The 23298-nt window shown below is 39.8% G+C and overlaps 1 protein-coding gene across 1 annotated transcript; it reads right to left on the bottom strand.

Moving 5' to 3' along the window:
* Window positions 1–8266: 8266 nt before the first annotated feature.
* Window positions 8267–13742, bottom strand: LOC145995377 (uncharacterized). The gene is made up of 2 exons (XM_083131982.1): window positions 10695–13742; window positions 8267–9076 (listed from the first exon to the last, which is right to left on the bottom strand). Exons 1-2 carry the CDS (start codon window positions 13740–13742, stop codon window positions 8267–8269), a joined length of 3858 nt encoding a protein of 1285 aa, XP_082988108.1.
* Window positions 13743–23298: the final 9556 nt, after the last annotated feature.

Raw genomic sequence — 23298 nt, 5'->3', positions numbered from 1 at the left:
CATTAGACCTCATGTCATAGCCCATATTTAGACCATCACGCTTCAATTTATTTTCGCTCTCTGTGGTATATATTTCACAAACAAATCATGGCATTATAAAAGCCCACATTTGTTTTATGTACCGCTAATATCATAACCTATACAAAGCATATGAGAATTCAGAAAACGCTGAGTTAAAACATACCTGCAAAACGTTTTCGGAGGTCGCAATTCTATAACAGCGTCGAAGGCCGAAACTAACCACCACTTTCTCTTGCGAATTGGCGCCGCAACCTTTGTCCTTGACAGATAACCAGTTCCAATAGCCTCTGCCAGGCTGCAGCACGCGGCAGCGCTGATAACTCCAAAACCCATATTTAAACCTTCGCCCATATTTAGACCTTCTCCTCTATATTTCCCTCCGTATATAATGTTTAGCATAGTTCGGGAGAAAAAATTGGGGCAACTGCCCCCTCGCCCCCTCCCCCTTAATCGCCGCCACTGTTTCGATTTATCTTTCCGCTTAACACCTTGCTGTCTGATCTGGTGCGCTTTTCTTGTCAACAGTCGGAGAAAATTCGTAAATTTGAAGCATCATGAAGGAATGTAGTGTTTTATAAAGCAGAGAAGAAAACAAATTGAAGTTTTTTTCGTTTTCAGTTGGGGGTTCGTGTGTTCCGTGAACCCCCTTCAGGCGACGCCTCTGGAATCATATCATAGATAGAAGCTGAGCTGTAAAGGGACGCTCAGTACATATAAGGACAAGTACAAGACAACACGATCCCTGACCATGGATCCAGGCGCCAGAGCGTCGTTAGCCTACAAGAAGAAATTACCCGGTGTGTGGAAGTGAGGTTGTCGTTTGGGTGTCTGCTTAGAAGGTAGCTCCTTGCACCACGGGAGGAGGCCACGGGAAGGGCCAGAGAAGTTATTTGACAATTTGAAAATCTCCTGCAGGTTTGTCTCTGTTCTTAATTATCAATTATCTTGACCTTCATTACGTGTATAAATTGTTGAACATAAACGTTTGTCTTCTCGTTTAATATCTAAGAAACTAAATGAATGGCTTATTGCAGAAAGGGACCTGAGTCACTTTTGCACAATTCTGAGAAAAACAATGAAAAATCGTATAATATTAATAGTGTAAGAAAGAAATGTGCCGTTGTTGGCTCAAATATTCAACATAATGAATAGTTAATTTTGCAACCCTCAATGCACCCCCCTGCAGTATGCTGCTAGACACAGTGGAGATGAAAAAATTAACTCCGATAACTCAAAAATGTGACTCAGGTCCCTTTCTGCAATAAGCCATTCAAATGTTAAAATATACAAAACAGTAATTTTGCCTGTAGTATTATATGGATGTGAAACATGGTCCCTTACATTGAAAGAGGAACATAAAATGAGAGTATTTGAAAATAAGATCCTTAGGAAAATATGTCGGCCTAAAAGGGATGAGGAGACAGGTGAGTGGAGAAGGTTACATAATTTAGAACTACATAATTTGTATTCATGTCCAGATATTACTAGAATAATTAAATCAAGATGACTTAGGTGGGCAGGCCATGTGGCACGAATGGAAGAGGAAAGAGGAGTTTACAGGATTGTTGTTGGGAAACCTGATGGTAAGAGACCTGTAGGAAGGCCAAGACGAAGATGGAGGGACAACGTTGAGATGGACCTAAGGGAAATCGGTAGGGATGGAAAGGAGTATATAGATCTTGCTCAAGATAGGGACAGATGGAAGGTCTGTATTGCTGCAGCCATGAACCTTCGGGTTTAAGAAGGCTAGAGAGTTAGTTAGTTAGTTAGAACATCAATAATTGCCCGTTCTTAACGTTTAAATGTAATTATCTGTGGCATTTCATATGCAGTCAATAGGTGGTCATAGTAAGATTCTTGCAAATGTGTGACGTTTCTTGTTGAGTAATCAGTTACCAACCTGATGCTCCTGCTACAGGGAGAATGATGATTGGCCAGGTTTGATAACAGGTGGAGGCATACAGCACAGGCATATTTCTTCTCTCAAACGGAAAAAACTATATAAATATAGGCCAATAGTACGCCAATACTGTAAAATGTTATATGGCTAACTTATATCTATATTTAAGTGTCATAAGCAGACTAGCAAGTTGAAAAATCATATTTTGTTATGGGTTTTCAAGACTGTCAAACCTGATGGTAGTTACTTTCACTTAACTTAGAACCAGACAACATTATATTCCATTTTTTTTTTCATTTCCGGCTTTCTTGGCTTTTAGATCATTTTTCAGTATTTTTTTGCCATTTGTGTTGCATATTTTATCATTTTTGAGGCTTCTTTTTGTTCCTTTCTCAGTTTTTTTAAAAAATAATTAAATGCATTTGATAGCAAAACTTACAAAATTAAATTTCATAACATCGTCTTCTTAGTAACTAAAATATTTAGCAATGAATTAAACAATTAATTGTCGTAAATCTATTTTTACTCCAGCAAACTTGAAATGCTTTGGGTGAGGCCTATTTCGAGGTTCGCTTTTCAGGCACCATTACTTTAATTTGTGGCCTTGAGGTAAAATTGTCAAAACTTTTTAAAAAAATGCAGCGGTTTTAAACTTTGTATTGATCAGGGTTTATATTGTACATTATAGTTTATTTGTTGTAATATGTGGCAAAAATACTGTTAATTAAACGTGTAGGTCTTAGAGTTTAACGTCATAAATTAACAAACATATTTTAAAGTGTATTTATCCATCATTAACATTAATGCTTTGGATTATCCAGCACTTATGCTTGAAATGTAGTTACAAACTGATTCAAAGTGTACAAGTAACACTAATATACTAAATGAAGCACAGCAGAGCTATCTGTTGGATAAAGTCAGTACTGGTCAGACATGTAAAAGAAATGAAGAAGGTTAGATTGCTAACTTTAAAAAGAAGATGAGGACCTTAACTGGTTAAAATATAGCTTGTCCCTTCTCTCTTATTTCGGAGATTAACTTTTTCTCCCCGGTATGCGGTTAATTAGCTTCTTGTGTGAAGTTACCTCTTAGTCTTCAATGTCAACCGTGACCGTGGCCCTTCCCTTGATTATTGCCCTAAGGCCACTGTTAGCTAACTAGTTCGGTTCGCAGATAAAACGGATCCACGAGAAGCTGTTTTTTTTCTCTTTTTATTTTCCTGTTCCTTTTGCGAGCGGGGAATTTATACGCGGTGATATTTCAGTAATTGGTTTGGCTTTTTCTTTCTGATACACTATTTCTTTCTCGGCGGAAGCAAAAAAAATGTCGTTGAGAGGCCTCTGACCCAATCTGCCTTTTGCCGCTGCCAAATTTGCATTCAAGTGAGAGTTTCTGTTATAATATATGTTGAAGAAAGGCGCTTAGCGTCGTTAAGACGTCACAGTGCTTATAGGGATACTTTTTCCAGTGCGTGTAAGAGAACTGACGACTCCAATCACTGAACTCTCCTGATTGCAGAACACAAAATGCTCATTTTTTATCAGGGCAAACCGTTGGCACAGAGAATAGATATTCCTTTTTTGAAAAACCAACAAGTCAACGCTTGTGGTAAGATATTTGTTTAAACAGGCAACAAACAAATTCTTGCTCAACATCATTACAGCAACAATTGGTTTATGTCAGTGCTCGAAGTGAGGGGGAATGCAGGGGGATGGTATCCCCCAGTTAGCAATATTTTTGCAAGGCTTCTTCACAGCTATCTCATTGTCACCTCGTTAAACCACAAGGCTCGATCAAACATACCTCCAGCTAACGATTTCCACTTCAAGCGCTGGTTTTTGTAATGAGTATCAAATCGAGCCCATTTACTAATAATTACTAAATAATTCAGTCAAATGTACCTCATTCCCTTAAGATAGTACTGGTTATGGACTCAACGCGCACCCTTAGGCTCGGCATGTTCCTCGAGCTGGCTTTGCCCTTATTTGCTAGTACACAATACACATTTAAAGTGTACTAATTTCTAGAGACATGCACATATCTATAGGTCTCGCGGGACAACTTGAGCTCAGGGTAAAGTGGTAATTGGAGGGGGCCATGTGGGTTTTGTCAAGAAAAAGGCAGGCTGGTGAAGCAAAATTCCAATGTTGCAACCTACAGTTTTTGATTGATTGATTGATTTGGTTTTTTAAGTCCACTTTATGCACAGTAAGGCTAATCGGGATTGGACCTACAGTTTAAAGTGGGATCCGAACCACTATTTTCCTCCACCGGGTATCGAACACGGGACCCCTTGATTACAAGGCGACGACGCTACCACTGCGCCATTGGGGAAGCCTACAACAATATCTGGTCACTCAGTTTAGATGTAGATTTGCATAATTGCCAGGCAAGAAATGTGGGAATAAAAGCACAATCCCCGTTTCCAAATATACCCGCCGATCTCCGTGGTGGAGTACTGGGTTCGAATCACGGCCTGTGGGTGGTATTTTTTGTGTCTATTCATCAATAAATCAATCATCCTCATCTTTGCGATTAGCCAAAAAGTGGCAGAAAAGCGAAGTAAAGTAAATCAAATCAATCAATTGAAAACCAACAATGCCATTGAGGCAAACCCAAAAGAGAGCCGCTGGCTACTCTTAAAAAGATAAAAACGGAATTTCGTGAAATCAGGGGAAAGTTTTCAACTCCTGAGAAATGGAGAAATTGTGAAAGAATGCTATAATGTACGATTTCAATAAAGAGGCTATTAGAAGGGTTTCAAGAGATTCGTTCGTTGTGGACAATACTGTACCTTTTAAAGAAGCTGCGAGAAAAAAAAATTCAATTTGGAACCATATTAAGGAAATGTTTACGTGATCTTTGTTTTCCTTGCAATAGAACTGAATCCAATTCGCGATTAAAATTATCGGATATGCCATCTGGTGAGATTTTCAGGAACCACTCCAAGTCGGACACTTCGCTTCACTTCGCTGTGTTGAAGCCGTTCAAAGCAAGGGGAACATGTGAAAAAATAACGTCTACTGTTCAGTTTTTTCCTCTAAATCATTTTGTGGGTCAGGACAAGTAAAAAGCTTACATGTGTCTTCCACCCCGTGGAATCAACAAAATGAAATTTGTAAATAAATCAGGGAAAATTGCTTTATTTTCAAACCATTTCTGAGAGCCCCAGTTAGGCAGTTACAACCGAGGTGCACTGCAGATGATACAGCACTGCTTTGAAGAACCAGTGTGTATACATTAGTTTCGTCTGCGTTTTCCGTGTTATTTTTGCCTATCATAATTAAATGCTTTGCTCTCAGCACAGCTTCACCTTCGTTATAGTTCCTGGAATTCACATCGCATTCGCAATATTTAAAAATATCGCGTATTTTAAAAGTGTCTTCCATACCAGCAATTACAACACACTGCCATTATGTACTACTACTGAATGTAAACAAAGATTTATCCTACATAGAGCGGCTATATTGGAAGCGACACTAGCGCTCAGGTGGTAATTTTAATCGCGAATAGGAATGTCTTAATGGAAGAACCAGATATTGTTATGTATATTGCGTGCGGATTTCTTGAGATATATTCTTGACTGCCAAAAGAGCCGTGTAATATTTAGACGAAACAAACATAAACGAAAATCATACGGTGCCAGTGGTAATCTGACAAAGACGTTGTAGTGCCTTTACCACCAAGTGGATAACGAGGAAGCTTATAATGGCAACTATTGACGTACCGCAGTTTCCTGTGGACTTCCGCAAATAAGATATTTGGGGCCCGTAGTGAATAATAGTATATATATCGAGAATACCATAACGTATATAGTATTGATGATGTCAGAGGGAGTGGACGAACGTTTTAACCTAAATACTTCCGTTACGGAAGGGAGAGGGAAGGAAATGGGGGAAGAGGAGCTCGCAGCACTGCGTACAAAGCAACCATGGCTGTAATAGATAATGTTAGAAGGTTGATATACTTCTTTTGTCAATTAAAATAGCATACTCTATGTATACAGAAATGTTCCTGGTTATCAGGCATTCTGGTAACATTTATTGGGAATAGCAAGAAATTAGTGCGGTTGCAAACATTGTTTTCGAAGGGCGAAGAACTCATTATGAGGGTTGTTACTGCCTCCGCGGTCAACTCGAATACTTTCTCCCCAGGCTAAAGTTGTGGCGCTAGACCTATAGAAATATATTTCAGGAGGGTCCTCATACGTTAAACTAGTGTCTCAAGTGTAAATAGTAATAATAATATATTTTTTTAAAAAAATAAAGTGCTTCCCTGTGCTTTGCACCAATCCATGAAGGCGTATAGGGAATGTGGAGTTAGGGCCCCACACTTTCTTGATCTCGGCCGAAGATGGGAGTGATGTGATCAGCACCACGCCCCTGGCCGCCTTTACCACCAGGAGTTTGCTCCAGGTACCCACTTTCTACGACGCTGGGTGGGCGCCGGAGCCGCTTGAACAGGTGGAAAGAATCCCTGTTCTCCCCCGCCGAGGATCGAGCACGAGTCAGAGGCCCTAACGACTGAGCTACCGCGGCTCAGTAATAATAATAATAATAATAATAATGAATTTATTGGTTTGTTAATTGGATCAGTAATTTTGTTGTTACCAAAAGGTCTGGAAATAAAAATAATAGTTATTACTTGCATAGATATGGTGCAACAATAGAGATTTGGGTTTGAATTATATTTGTACGCAATGACTGTCTCCTGTACTGCGGGTCAAGCAAATTAGAAAAAGTAATTTCAAATATTGAGAAAAACATGGTCGTTTTCACGTTCAGAAGACACAACGGCGCTTATGGAGAAACCGCACAGTGTTGCCAATACAGCGCTAGCTCATGTAGCCGGGAAATGATTACCTTCCTTCACAATGAAGGTGTTACATATTTTGTATATATAATGATAATTGTATGTAATTATTAATATTATACTGTGAAGGTTACAGTTACCCTTTTTACTATGATCCATTGCGATCACTACACACGCGAGTGTAATGCACGAATATGACACCTCAGAAATCACTTAAAAAAGTAAAAATCACTGAGCGCTCACGCAACTGAAAACACTTTTTGGAGAGAGGGAAAAAGTCTAAACAGACCAAAGCAGATCTCTCACTCAAGTAAGGAGAACCTGGCACATGGGTTACATTCAAGTTGCAACCCAAACAAACAAATGAGTTATGGCCCACGTGAACTGATAAGACGTAAATGACTCAAGCAAGGCATGTCATATTTCTATCTTGAAGCCCCATATTTTGTCACGTGTTGGAAAGCCTTTCAAAGGTTAATATGGTGTCTATGAATTTATGTGTACGTTGGAAACTGAAAGGTGATCTTCATTTCAGTATTAATGTCGAGAGTAATGTAAACAAAAACAACGTGTATTTGCGACAGCACTAATGTTGCTCACAACAGCAGCATTGGAAATAATTGTCAATTATTAAATTAAAGTAATTGCAATTCTATTATAACAAACTGCATGAAGTTCATATTTTTACTGAATGGAAATAAAATAACAACTCGAAAACTTGGTGGTGATTACCCGGAATGCTGCGGTGAGCCAGCTCAAGATGGCCAGACAACGTCTCCTTACTTCGCACGCAGTTCGGGTTAAAAAGAAACTCCAAATGCATGGAAATAATATTTCTGGGAACCTTTGAGTGGTTATAAAAAATAATTTCATTATTTTCTCCACAACTTTGTCGCTGGAAGTTTTTACTTGGAATTACAGAACAAAAAATGGCCAGCGACGACATTTTCTACTGCACGAATATAAAAAATCTCCACATACTTTATTTGAATATTTTTTAATGCAAATATGCTTTAAAGTATTGATAAATTCTGAGTACCACCGTCACCTATGACAATTAAAAAACAGTGTCAATTTTTTTAATAATGAATGCTTCAATTTTACGGCATGTTTCAACGTTAGGAATGAAAACAATGTAAAAATTGTGTTTTCACAGAAAATTTGCGTTTTTAATTTATCTAAAATTATGTAAGCTGTTGTGGTATTGACCGACTTATGATGCGTTGATACTCTGGTAATTTAAGTTAACTGTTTTACCTTAGGCGTAGTTCTACCAGATGAATAACACGGTACATCGATTTAGATTTTAGAATATTTATAATACTAAATAATACATATTGGTATGTAGAACCGTAATTACAACTGTCTAATATCGTAGATAATAGGAGACGCGCGCGTAGTATGTTGCACGGCCGAGCTCACATGAGCAAGTTTGTTAGTCTCTTCGCTGCGCGCGCATGCGCCGCAGACGGCTCGCAGCAGAATGCTTTCATTCCCGAACATACTCCCCCCGGTTGAATGAACATAATTCAACTAATCTCCGTCTTTACCTATGGGGAGGAGCACAATTTTACTAACACTTCTTCTAAAAACTCCGTCTTTCGTTTTCACTATCACTACACGCACTAGTCCATCGTTCCCAGGATGCACCGCTTCCACCTTAGCTAGTTTCCACTGTAGTGGGGGTACGTCGTCCTCCTTCAGTAGTACAACTGTCCCTGGAGATAAGTTCTTGGTGGAGGAGGTCCACTTCTGGCGTTGTTGAAGAGAATGGAGGTATTCTTTATTCCACTGCTTCCAAATGGATCTTCTCATCTTCTGTATCAGCTGGTATCTGCTGAGTCTATTGTCAGGTATGAGGGTAAGGTCAGGTTCTGGGAAGGTGGTTATAGGTCTGCCAATGAGAAAATGCCCTGGAGTTAATATCTGGTAATCTGATTCGTCGGGTAAAATGCAAAGTGGTCTTGAATTTAATATTGCTTCAATCTGGCAAAGTAAAGTACTTAACTCTTCGTAGGTTAGTATGGTGCTTCCCATCACTCTTCGTAGATGATGTTTTAGCGATTTAATCGCCGCTTCCCAGAGTCCACCGAAATTTGGCGCTCTTGGCGGTATGAATTTCCATTCAAAGTGCTCATTTGCAGCGTAGTCTTGAATGACATCTTGAAACTGGGTAGATTCAAACATATTGCGTAGTTCCTGAAGTTCTCTGTGTGCACCTCGAAAGGTACTGGCGTTGTCACTGTAAATGGCTGCACATTTTCCTCTTCGAGATATAAATCTTTTCAATGCAGCTAAAAATGCTTCGGTTGTTAAATCTGTAACAATTTCAACGTGTACAGCCTTCGTTGAGAAACACACAAAAAGTGCAATGAAACATTTTCTCGTCGATTTGCTCCTTGGCGCTCCAGTCTTTATCATTATAGGCCCCGCGTAGTCTACGCCACTGTACATGAATGGATAAGCGGCTCGGATTCTGTGCTCCGGTAGATATCCCATCAGTTGCTTACTAGCTTCTGATTTAAGTCTATGGCATTTAATACAATAGTGTAGGATGTGCTTAACTATTTGTCTTCCCCGGACGATCCAATATTTTTGTCTGATAGAGGAAAGTAGTAACTGTGTTCCAGCATGAAGTAATCTGCGATGTTCGTATTCAATTAACAGCCGTGTAAGATGGGCCTTAGGAGGCAAGATTATCTGATGTTTAGCTTCAAAAGCTAGATCGCTGTGTTGTAAACGTCCGCCCACGCGAACAATGGAATCGGCGTCGAGAAATGGATACAGATTTTTTATTCCACTGTTCGGAGAAACTTCTCTCTCGTGAGTCAAGTCTTCTATTTCCTTCGCGTAGAATAAGGCTTGCGTTACTTTAATGCACGTATCTGTGGCTCGTTGCAAATCCTTGGCATTCAGTTTCGAAGTACAAACATTTCTCTTCGTGGGCCCCTTGCAATTATCAATGAAAATATGACAAAGTGCCATAACTCTTATCATTGTCAAAAAGTTAGAGAATCTCGTAAGAATTTCATCTGATTTGTGGGTAGTTACCAATGAGGTTATTTTCACCTTCTTTCGTTCTGGTACTTCTGTAGGTGGATTCATTCCAAAACTGATCTCGTTGATGGCTAAATTCGGATCTTTATCTGATTGGCTTAGAAATGCTGGTCCTTGGAACCAAAGTGAGTTTTCCTTTAGCTTCAGGGGTTCGACTCCTCTCGATAACATATCAGCAGGATTATCCTTTGACCTTACTTGCCGCCAATCACACACCTGCGTATATTCCTGTCTCTGGGTCCTTTGCAATCCATGCCAAAACAATCTGCGAGTCTGTATATAAATATACCTTGTTTATTTGGAGATTCAATAAAGGTATCACTTTATTAACTAATTTTGCCAAGATAAGTGCTGCGCACAGCTCAAGACGAGGCAAAGTTATTTTCTTAATCGGTGCAACTTTCCTCTTGCTGCACAATAACCGTGAATTAACTTCTCCTCCTGCAGTTACAGTTCTGACGTAAATGCATGCGCCGTACATTCTCTCAGACGCGTCAGAAAACCCGTGGATTTGAATGTTTATAATCTTCCCTTTAGGTAAAATACATCGTGGAACCTTCATGTCTGAAATGTGACATATTTGTGCTTGTAAAGTCTTCCATTCGCTTAATACATCTGAAGGTAACTCATCGTCCCAGGATACATTTAATTTCCATAGTTTCTGTAGAAATTGTTTAAACAGTGCAATAACAGGCCCAATAATTCCGAGCGGATCGAAGAGTTGCGCGATTTGACTGGCAACCCTGCGCTTGCTTAATGTTTCTTGAACGTTCAAATCGTAGCAGGCTAAATTGTTTTCTTTCTTTGCACGTATCGTCGAAAAGCTTTGTTTATCGTAAGGAGTTTTGCTGCAACCAGCAGCCGTATTGTTTCTTTGATTGTTGATAGCTGGGTGATTGTTTACAAAACAAGCGTTGCTGTCTTTCTCTGCTTGATCCCGCGTAGGGGAAGTTATAATGCATTTCTTCCTCCCGTCGACTGGATTGCTGCGTGGATGGTAGGTTGTAAGATGATGTTTCTTCGCCGGTGCGAGTGTAGCCAACTCAGCATTGCGTTCTGGCGCTAGCGCTGAATCTCCGGCCGTTAATATGCAAAGGGTGTCAGCGGTGGTATTCCAATTGACACCTAGAGTTTTTGTACTGTCGTCGTTAAACAGAATCGTGTCTTTAACTTCCCGTAGTTCTAAAGGTATAGTTTCCATTACTCTTGCAGAATTGGATGCCCATTTTCGTAGCTTAAATCCTCCTGCCGATAATAATGCTGACAGTTCTTTACGTAGATTAATGGCTTGATTTTCGTCTTCTTGCCCTGACAGCAAGTCATCTATATAAAAGTCTCTCTTCAGTATTTCAGCAGCTTGTGGATAGTTGTGCATTTCGTCTGTCGCTAGTTGCTGTAGGCATTTAGTTGCTAGATATGAGCTAGATGTCAGGCCATAAGTTACAGTGTTTAATTCGTAGATCATCAGTGGTTCGTCGTGAGATTTTCTCCATAATATGCACTGTAATTTCCTATCAGAAGGGTGCATATGAATCATCCTATACATCTTCTCAATATCAGATTTCAGAGCGATTATATGGGTCATAAAGCGAAGCAGTAACCCGAACAGGTCTTCTTGTAGAACCGGTCCTGCACTTTGTAGGCAATTGAGTGACCTGCCACTGGTCGTTTTTGCTGAACCGTCGAATACGACTCGTACTTTCGTCGTGGAGCTGGCTATATTCACAACTGGGTGATGGGGGATGAAATATCGGATGTCTCCCGTTGCTGGCGCCTCTCGCACTTCCTGCACTGCTTGCATGTGGTGTAATCTCTCGTACTCGTTCATAAATTCTACATATTCTTCTTTCAATTCCAGTTCTCTATCTAGTCGGCGTTCTAACTGTAAAAATCTGGAGTGTGCATGTTCCAAAGATTCCCCTAATGCTGATCTATCTTCCGTCAAAGGTAAGCGTACCGTGTAAGTGCCATCTTCATTCCTTTCTGTAGTTTGGCGAAAATGTGCTTCCATTTTCTTTTCTTTAGGCGACATAATTTCTTCCGACAAATCTTCGACCGACCAGAAACGATGTAAGAGCATTTCCAACGGCTCACCCTGTATAAAGAATGATCTGCTTGGATGTGACGTTGTATTTGGAGTGTTGCCCACTACAATCCAGCCAAACTGTGTGTTTTGTAACGTAGGATAAGGTCCTTGTTTCGACATCTTCTCTGGCAGTAAGATATCGAAAAATATACTTGCAGAAATTAATATGTCAATCCTTGCAGGAACATTGAAGTTTTCATCCGCCAGGGCAATATCTGTAGGTATCTCCCATGTTGAAATATCCATTTTTTCTGCAGGCAAACGTTCCGTAATATTTTTCAAGGCAGAACATTGTGCTTCTACAGTAAATTCATTGAATCTTGATTTTAATTCCACATTCACAGCAAAAGGTGAATTTACAGTGTTGGAACTTATTCCCTGTATCAACGTATTTTGTCTCTGTCTTCGTAACCCAAGACGTTGTACCGTATCCATACTAATGAGGCTCACTTGAGACCCCGGGTCCAATAAGATGCGGCAGGGCAAGTATTTTCCATCTTTGTCCTTTGCTAGAACACAGGCAGTAGCCAGCAAAACATTCTGGTTCTTATTCTTTACTGAATACGATGAGCTGGTTCCCTCTCCGACTTGAGGGTTGGAAACACTGCTTGTTTCGTTCGCAGCTGATCTTCCTGGAGGAAGGGGACGTACACGGCGCTCGCCACCCCTTTCTTCGTGCAAACTCGTGTGATGACGCAACCTACAGTACCTGCAAGAGCCGGCTTTACAATTTAACACTGTGTGATTAGCAAAACGCAAACAGTTCGTGCATATGCGGTTCTCATGCAGGAATTTATATTTCTGTTTATTCGTCAATTTCAAAAATGACTGGCATCTGAATAAAGGATGAAAAGGAGAGGCATCCTTGCAATAGATGCAGCTTTTACCTGATGCAGTAAAATACGTGTTAGATGCTTGTGGCGTTCTTGACCTGACGTTACTAACAGCTGGTGACCTTGAAAACGACTTCGTTGATGTCGAAGGTTCATTCGCTTCGAATTTCTGTAGATAGTTGCACTTAGCTTCTAAGAATATAAGCAATTCTTCGATGGTACTGAATTCTGTATTGCTTGATTGTTTCTCAAAGTCTCTTCTCGTACATTTATCCAATTTGGCTGAAAGATACTGAACGAGAAAAATATCAATTAGGTCCGCGTCTCCCTGCATGTTTCTTAATGCTTCTATAGAACTTCTAATCGTAGTCGTGAACTTTCTTAATTCTGTTACACTTTCCTTAGTGACTGAAGATACATTCAAAATGTCATTTACGTAAGCAGCGGCTATTAACTTTGGATTATTGTATTTGCGCTGAATCAAGTCCCAGGCAACCTTGTAATTAGCACCTGTGAGTTGCAAATTCTCAATCGTTTGTAATGCATCACCCTTTAACGAAAGCCGTAAATACTGCAATCTTTGTATGTCTGACAAGGTTTCATTTTTTTCTATGAGGGCTACAAAAATATCTTGAAACGATGAAAATTGAGTATAGTTTCCGTCAAACGTTGGTAAAGTTACATCTGGGAGCTTGACTGGAGATTTAGTTTCAGGCTTACATGTGTTATTCTTTCTCGTCGAGTCTTTGTCTATTATTGAAAGCATTTTAGCTTCTAACGTGAAGTAACTTTGCTCAAGTGACGCTCTCTTCTCGTCGTGAGATTGCTCATCTGATAATTCGGATATCTTGTCCATTACATCCTCTAGTTTTGACCAAACACTGCCGAGTTGCTTATGCCTTGCTACAATTTCGTTTACATGACCACTTGCTTCGTCATAATTCGACACGTAGTTCTGAAGCCGAGTTAATTGTCCTTGAATTACACTGCGTTGTCTCACGAGCTTCTCAAGCATTTCACTTTCTTCCGGCATTTTCTCAGGCAAGGTTAGGAATATGAACAAACAAGCATGGAAAAGGAAAATAAAAGGATTTACTCACGTACATGGAATCTGCAGCCGTCGATAATTCCTCTGCTCTTGGCAACCCTGTGACTGGATCGTGCTGTCCGTTGATTCTCCTAGCTCGCTCTAATTTCCCCTCGCGCGGCGTGGCTGAAGTGGCGGGAAAACGGCTTTGTTCTGTAACTTCACTGTACTTTCACTGTCGGTAACACTTCACTTCACTAAACTGCACTTTCACCAGTCCCGTCGTTTACCGATATCCGTAATTCATCCGGTTTTGCGGAGGACCATATGTTGCGGTAATGACCGACTTATAATTCGTTGAGACTCTGGTTATTTAAGTTAACTGTTTTACCTTAGGCGTAGTTCTACCAGATGAATAACACGGTACATCGATTTAGATTTTAGAATATTTATAATACTAAATAATACATATTGGTATGTAGAACCGTAATTACAACTGTCTAATATCGTAGATAGTAGGAGACGCGCGCGTAGTATGTTGCACGGCCGAGCTCACATGAGCAAGTCTGTTAGTCTCTTCGCTGCGCGCGCATGCGCCGCAGACGGCTCGCAGCAGAATGCTTTCATTCCCGAACATAAGCAAGTTAACAGTTTTTTGTGTTCACCATCGTATTCTCTACAAAATTTCCTGCAAAACTGCAGGTACCGATTTTACTTAAGCTACATTTGTAAATCGAGAAATTTCACAACAGCGCGCTCGTATTTCCCATAAGAAAAGCATTGCCCATAAGAGCCCATTGTGTCTTCTGAACGTGAAAACGACTCAGAATAAAGCGCGTGCAGCACCTAGAATCAAGCAGTTTCAATTTGTCTGTAAATATAAACACCTTGCCCATAAATTAGCATTCTACAAAGCAATTATTAGGCCGTTACTTGAATACTGTTCCTCTGTACTCTATGGGGTTAATAGAAATAACACCACGAAACTAGAGAAAATGCAAAATTGGCCTATTCGTAGCATAAGAAATACGGCGCACACGAGCTCTCGAGCAAGCAGAGAAGAGCTCCCAATTACCCACGCTGAAATCCAGGCGAAAATATGCATTTCTAATAAAAATTCACAAGGCAATTAACACGCACCACCACTTATTAAAGGACAAAGTAATGATATCTAGTAATATACATTATCCCAATCTGCGATCCAATTATCACCAACAGTATCCGAGTATCAAAATGTAACAAGGCAAGATACGGATCAAAATCCCTGTCATCTCTGGCAAGTAAAGCGTGGAATCAACTGCCTGTAAATTGCAGAAAGGAGAGAAATTTGGCCAAATTTAAACGACAGATTAGGACATTAATCTATGAATACTGACACAGTGCATCATCTACCTCATTGCCTCCTTCATATAACGTAGCTGCAAAAATGTTTATTTTATTCAATTTCTTATATTTTTCAATTATATAAATTTATAATATTCCATTTTATGTATACTTATAATTTAACAAATAGCATAACTGTAAATTAATTCATGTAGGGCAAAATGCTGTTTTTGTAGTTACGGAATCAATGTACAGAAAATTGTAAGCTTAATTGTAACCCTACTTTAATAATAATAATAACAGCATACATTCACTATCTTCATTTTTCTAATTATGACCGTGCTATAATTTATGTGAAAATCAGCTGTTCTACCAAAGAAATTAACACATTGGTGTTAGATTTACAGAATGAGATTGTTTGTTCCAGCTGATGAAAGTAAGTGTCTGATTGTTTTACTCATATTAAAAAAATAATAATAGCCTATACTATTATCATTACGGTTATAAATATTTTCATGCATTAATTCTTGTAGACAACTGTCAAGAAACAATTTCCACAAGAAACGTTATGGAAGGTTTTATTTTAACGTGAATCCACTGCATTGCACCAATTCTAAATGCGTCATTGTCTCAATAGTATAAGAAAGAATTTCCAAACGCGGTAAACCTTAATATTCGTAATCTTTTATCCTTTCATCTATTATAAAAAAGCTAAAGGTTAAAATATACACAACAGTAATTCTGCCTATAGTGTTGTATAGATGTTAAACGTAGATCCTTACACTAAAAGAGGAACATAAATTAAGATTTTTTTTAAAAATAAAATCTTAAGAATTACATTTCAACCTAAAAGAGATGAAACATCAGGGAAGTGGAGAAGGTTACATAATACTCAACTGCGCCATCTCTACTCATCTGATATTATTAGAATAGTTAAATGAAGAAGACTTTTCAATGGACAGGCCATGTAACACGCATGGAAGAGAATAAAAAAGGGTTACAGGATCCTTGTTAGGAAACCTGATGGGGTAAGAAACCTGTGGGAAATCAGGGACAATTATAGTGTGACAATAGCTATAAAGATGCACCTTAAGGAAATTGGTAAGGATGGCCAAGAATGGATTATTCTTGCCCAGGATAAGGACAGATGGCGGGCATATATTGTTGCGGCAATAAACGTTCGGGTTTTGGAATACCAGAGCGATAGTTATTTATAAACGCACGTTGAACAACAATTGGTTTCCCGTTTTTTTAATTTTTTTCCCAACGGATTTCCTTGTGATAACTCTTTCCCTCTGCAAGATTTAGTTCAATGACCCATGACAAAATCATGCAATTCTCTCTGCAGACTGTGACGGTATATTCGCAACATAATTTACATTATTTTTGAAACGAGATCGTGCCTTTCCATCCTTACAAACCTCATTATCTCGGTAACTTCGACAACAGACGGAAGTGTTGAGGAAGTCCCATTAACAACAGCGCATGAGTATTTGAAGGTGAAAAGTGTTAGTTCCAGCAATTCGGTGGCCTTTGAGAACGCGTTGTGTTCTCGCCTTCATCGTTCGAGGAAAATGAGATTTTAACTTCTTGCACGTTATGAAGAGAAAAATAAGCGGCTGTTTTTCTAATGTCAGTATTATAGTTAATGACATGGGTTAGGAAGGAACACTTCCAGAAACGTATTTAAAGGCCTGTACAGCGGTAACAGAACGACAATATCGTCCATTATAACTGCATCGGTGTAACTTAGAATACGCGGATTTCAAGCGAGTTAGCAAAGTTCAGTTACCGCCACGGTCCAATTTGCTGACGACACTCAAAACTTCGTCGAAATGAAGGTCCTGTACAGTTGTTACTTGGATTCTTCTGTATCCCACTTATTCACTACCATGAGAACAACAATATTTATGTACGAGGAGCATCCAGAAAGTAAGTTCCGAAAGTGCCCCAAGATGGCACGAGTGGTCAGAGCGGGACGCGCTTGCGCAGGAGTGGAGGAGGAACACGTAGTCATAACCTGGCGCGAGCGCAGTTGTGTGGAGTCGGTGATGAGAGAAATGTGGTAAGGTGACACTTTGCGGCAACTGCGAAGGGCGATCCAGAACAAAAGACGTGAAATGTTGAGCGCAGGAATAACGTTATTGCATGACGACGCACGTCCCCATACAGCAAGGCTCACGCAGGCTACTCTGCAGCAATATGGTTGGGATATCTTTGACCACCCCCCTACGGGTGTGACATCCTGGTTCCAGTCCTTGGCTGCAGAATTCTTTGACACAGGCATACAAAAGCTGGTGCCGCGTTACGACAAATGCCTCAACAAGGATGGTGCATATGTTGAAAAGTAGGTTATGCATCACTAACTCCACGGTAATAAAATCATTGTCTTCTGATATTCGTCTTTCATTTTACAGTCCATCGGAACTTACTTTCTGGATGCGCCTCGTAGTACAAATGTGACCTGCATGCGATCTCATGAGCCTTGGTTTCGGGGTTGTGCGTGTTGTGGCTCTACATTATACATGAATTCAGGGGGTGGGCGCTGGTTACACTATACACATGAACAGTGGCGGCGATTGGGTTCCAAAACTGGGGGGGGAGGGGACAAGGGCAGTTTACTTTCCCTTATTATATAAGGTTTAGCATAATGCAGGGGAAAAAGTGGCAATAAGTGGGGGGACAGTTGCCCCCATGCACTTCCTAATCCCCGCCCATGAACATGAAGAGTATTCGAAATATTAAGAAAACGCTTTCTCGTGAACCAATTGTTTCACTCCTGTCTTTAGTACAAGCTGTACCAGGTTCGATTCCTTGTGGAGCTGAGCCAGATAATAGCGACGATGGGACTTAATGGGCTGACTGCTCGTCGCTCAATGTAAACGGCTTCTTCAAAGTGGAATTGTACCGTACCAGGGACGTCGGAACTTATTTCGGAATGGGGGGGGGGCAAGTTCACAAATCCACCAACTTCTTTTTCTAAATATCTTTTCCTATATGTAATTAATTAATTATTAATATAGTAAATTATAGTAATAATTATATTATTTATATATATATATATATATATATATATATATATATTCATTCATGTAATTTATATTACATTTTAGATTAAATTATAGATGCTGTCGTCCTCTCCGCTCTAGGTAATATAATTGCACAAACAAGCGGTGATAAATACATTAACCAGTCAATCGATACTCTTGACGTATTTAATGGCATTTATTCTCACCTCAGTGTTAGCTAAACTGTGATGCATGCATGTAGACATTGGAGCAATACCAGCTTCGTTGGGGTCACGTCACGATGTAGAGGAGCTCCTTAATACTGTAAATCAAAGTTCTTAGTTGTTCAAGACTTTCTTTTAATCATATCATTTAAATATAGAAAATTACCAATGGTTAGAACAAAGTTAGAAGAACGCAATGGCTGAGAATAGAAACCAACATTTTGAGAAGCCCTTGCATCGCGAGTTAGCGGGGTCCTGTAGAACAATTGTCCCCACATGGATCCTTGCAACCTGCTATTCAATAGAAGTAAATAGGTATACCTGGAAGGTGAAATGCTTTCTACGTGACTACCGGTTGCATTATCCCCTCTGCTATGTAGATTATCAATTGAAAATTGAAACCAGACATTTTTGTTTCAGTTCTTACGTTTATGACTTGCAAAAATTACTTAACATCGGTATTAATGCTACAGTTGGGAATTGGAAATCAAATTAGTTTCTTCATTGGAACCACCAGGGGCATTTAAACCCACAATAAACTGTGCACAATCAATAATTATATTTATCTGACACGGGGCAGCGCTGGGCCTCAGGAGAGTGCCCGAGTTGCCCCTCCCCGGGCCGGCTCTGCCCCCTCGCCCCCCTCTTCCCGAAAAAAGAGACGACATGCGGTGCGATGTGTTACAGTACCGTGGGATTAATATTTGCATTCCGTTTTAAATGTATACTATCAAACAGAGGCAATTACAGTTGCACATGTAGGGCCTCCCCGATGGCGCAGTGGTAGCGTCGTCGCCTTGTAATTAAGGGGTCCCGGGTTCGATACCCGGTGGAGCCACATAGTGGTTCGGGTCCTACTTTAAACTGTAGGTCCAGTCCCGATTAGCCTTATTGTGCATAAAGTGGACTTAAAACACCAAATCCAACCAACAGTTGCACATGTAACAGACTCTTGTGCAATGGATAAAGGATATGATGTTGATAGTCATAAATGAAGGAATCATGTATGTGCTTCCTCGGAAATCGAACACCTTGTTGTTAAGCTTTTAATTTTGGCGGCTTTACCATTACCACAATAGCTTCGTCTCATGTAAATGATCAAGAATAATTTTATTCTACTGCTTTCCTCCAAAAAGACGTATTTTGTGTTGGTTGTTCATTCACTCTTCCCCTGCAACCACATTTTCAGAAATACATTTGTTATTCACAAGTTTTCGATGCACCTGATAACTAACTATTGACGTGTGGTTTATGGATGGGCCAACCCAACACCAAACTTCAACTGAAAAGTTCGAGACGAAGCGTGGGAAAATTCAATCATCCTCCGAAACGCGCATCTGGACAAAGCTTTCCCGACAAGGAGGTTGTGGACATGCGACAGCAGGAGGGATGCAAAGAGAGCGTGGCCAGGAATTCTTCGAAGGATATTTGGTTCCTTCACAACACCTGTTTCACGGAAATATGCCACCTTGGATCTATTTCGGAACTGCAGACCGTTCTTATCTGAGTGCACCGACCTTTGCCCTCAGCCCAACCCTCCCTGAAGTATTGTTACGAGCGAGGCATCATTCCTAGAAGGGACAATTCACTTTTGCACTTGCTTTGAAAAGACGAAACTGCCATTCCTAATTTGCTTAGGGATGTGTCAGTCAAGTACTTCTTTTCTTGTTCTTGCGGAAACATCAGCCCACGTTCATTTGACGAGTGCAAAAATATTTTCTCAAATTTTCTTCAGAACCAAAAATGAGCAAAAAAATAGTATATTTTTTATGGCGCGACTGGGGGGGGGAATACCATATTCCCCCCCTTCGACGATTAGTGGGGGGCACAATGCCCCCCGGTTCCGACGTCCCTGTACCATACAATTTAGTATTTTGAACAGTGGCGTAGCATGGGCATTTCGGGTGGGAAGTCCGAAGGAAGGGTCGGCCCTTTCTTGCTTAATAATTTACTTATGGTATTAGTCGCCACAGGTATTGTTTATTTGCCTGAAGTCAGCTGGGTTTTCAATAAAACACCATCCATGCATGTTTTAGCTAGAAAATGAGATGCCTCACTTTGCAACAAATGTTTTGAACTCTGGTGTTTTAAACCTTTCGGTATGACGCAAATCATTATAAAACCTACCTGAATCACAAGCGCCTGCACAACAGTAGACGTCATTGTTGTGGATGATCCAACTACTGATTGATTTGGTTTATTTTACTTCGCTATTCTACTTCTTTTGGTTAATCGCGAATATGAATATGAGTGATGATATTGATGAAGGGACACTCACAAAGAACACCCGTGCTCACGCCGAGATTCGAATGAGGGGCCTCTGTCGTCTTGGCGCACTGTGCAAAACACTCTGACACGGAGGTGGGTGGATGATCCAACTATCGTACACTCAACTGACGTAACAGTGCCGATTAGTAATTCAGACCACTGTTTATTACATCTTGAGAATGCTGATGAACATTTTAAAATAATTTTGTCCAGAGACCATTCGATGTTAAGAGTTTTCAAATGAATGCTAAACATTTCCATTGACACAATATTAAGGAGTTAGATAATAACGAATAATAATAATTAAAAAATAATGGTTTTGAGGGTTAAGTGGTATAGCAGCCACAGGCTGAACTTCTACCACGAGGACTTCACCAACTTATTTGACAAAAACTGTGTTGATCTTTTAGTTTTTAATGCACATCGCTGTTCGTGCGATAAATTATACAATGCAGTGGCCATTAAGAAGTGGTATATTTGAGTTTGGTAAAGTTACGTCAGTCAATATTGCGTTTTGTAGCATCACATAGCACGAGTGGCAATGAGCGCGAATAACTGGGTAGGAATTCTACCGCTGTCGTCTGCTTCAGAAGGCAGGAAGGGTCACATGAACCAATCACGTAGCGTAGCCCTCTGCTCCGTACGCTGGCGAGAGCATTTGCGCGCGTGCTGTAGAGCTTTCCCACCAGATAGACAGCAAGGAATATAGAGTCCTTTACAGCGAATCTGCCCGGCGTCCGGCCAGGAAAGGGATTGAAAAAAATGCTAGAACGAGTGTTGTTAGTGGAGCGTTGCAAGCGAATCGCGAAAAATAGCTATTATAATGCCATGAAGGTTAAACATATATGAAATTAGTGAAGTTTTACTTTATATTTACAGCATTTACGCATTTTTGAAATTTTAAATCGGGGAACGCCGGGCGTACGGGCGTACTATAATGCTACCCCACTTATTTTGAGATACGTGTTTGTTTACGAAAAGAGATCATTCATTTTATTCTAAAGCACTATTCTGCGTAAAATGTGATTTCAACTTAAAAAAATGTATGATTATTAGGTACTATAAGGTAATAATAACAACGATAATTAACTTCTAATTTCCAAGCGTAGGTTGAAATGTACATGGAGAGTGCAAATCAATATTCCTCCTGGTTCAGTCGTAATGGTTAAGGGTACTGCTTCGTCATTATGAGAACTGCAAAAGAATTCAATGAAAATAAAGCGTTGTTATCATTATTTAACCTATATGTTAGGCCCAAATTAGAGTACGCATATATAGTGCGGAGTCCACAAACCAGTAAACAAATAGATCTTATTGAAAAAGTTCAAAATAAGTTCACTCGCTATAAAGTTTTTAGGATAGATGGTGCATATCCAAAGATGACACCTTATAACGAATTACTAATTAAATTACACATTACCTCTCTTGCAAACAGAAGAACCATACATCAGCTCCTTTTTCTTTTCAAACTTCTTAACGACAAATTGGATTCTTCATCTCTGCTTTCAAAAATAGCTTTCTATGTCCCCCATCCAAAGTTGCGATCAAGAAAGCAACTCTTTGCAATTTCCCGCACCCGTACAAAATCCGCAGAAATGGCTCCCCTGCGAAGAATGTGTAGCTTGAATGGTTAGAGAGGGGCATACACTTGCACATATTTGCTAAATTTTCTGAGTATAAACGCTATTTAATGGACAACATTCTTACTTAATTTTTTAATTTTTAATTATTTTTATTATTATTATTGCAATTATTATTATCTTTACCTTCATTCTGTGTGTATATATACCCATACATATATGAATGTAATTGTGTTAAGGTTTGATTCATTTTTTTATCCACGGTAATGTTTAAGGACGATATATATAACCTCTATATGTATTTTTATATATATCTGAAATGTGTATAAATATTATTTTTATGTGTATAAATCCTATGTAAGACATTTACTGTGCACTGTAAAAGGCAGATGCCTGTTGTGCGCAGGATAATAAATAAATAAAAAAACTCCGATGGTGTAAAAGTCACAGCTCAGATTTGAGCAAAAGTGCAAGACAAAGTAGCCTCTACCACACAGTGGTAACGCCGCAATCCTATAATCAGTGAGTACCGTGTTCGATCCTCGGGAAAGAACATTGTACAGCAGTTGGGATTCCACTATATCCAGTACCGATTAGCTCACATGAGCATTTAGTGGACGTAACTGTTGACCAGGCCTGAACGAAAGTTTTCAGCTGAACACCCATTTTTGTCATTTGGACGGAGTGGCGTTAGAATGCCAATGATAACATTGGTTTATTGTGAATATTCGTCTGAAGAAGATCCTGTTAGAAGGTAGAAACGTTACGTTTTTATGTATATTTTTTCTTTTATAAAAGTGTACCTTGGTCAGCATTTTAATGTTTTAATAGAATACCAGCATATTTGACTTTAGAGACTGAAATATGTTTTTGAATTTGATGCCCAATTGTTCGAGCTTATTATCGAACCCAGGACAGCTTGCATCGAAGGTGGGAGTATTAGCTTGGAATCCCATCTTATTTTCTGGCTTTGAGCATGTGGTAAACATAGGTTTGAGTCATCAAGAAGTTTGTTTACGAAGTGAGGTAGCGACGGTACTGAATCCAGACAGTCTTGGTTGAATGAAGAAGAGGTTCGTAATAGTAGGCGTACGTAGTGCTAGCTAGTATGTATACCAAGCGCGCGGTTGAAGCCCACTCGCAAGACAAGTCTGTCTAG

This window comes from Lepisma saccharinum, chromosome 11 (genome assembly GCF_977018435.1).
Source record: "Lepisma saccharinum chromosome 11, izLepSacc3.1, whole genome shotgun sequence".
Lineage (NCBI taxonomy): Eukaryota > Metazoa > Arthropoda > Insecta > Zygentoma > Lepismatidae > Lepisma > Lepisma saccharinum.
This window is presented reverse-complemented; position numbering and strand designations above follow the sequence as displayed.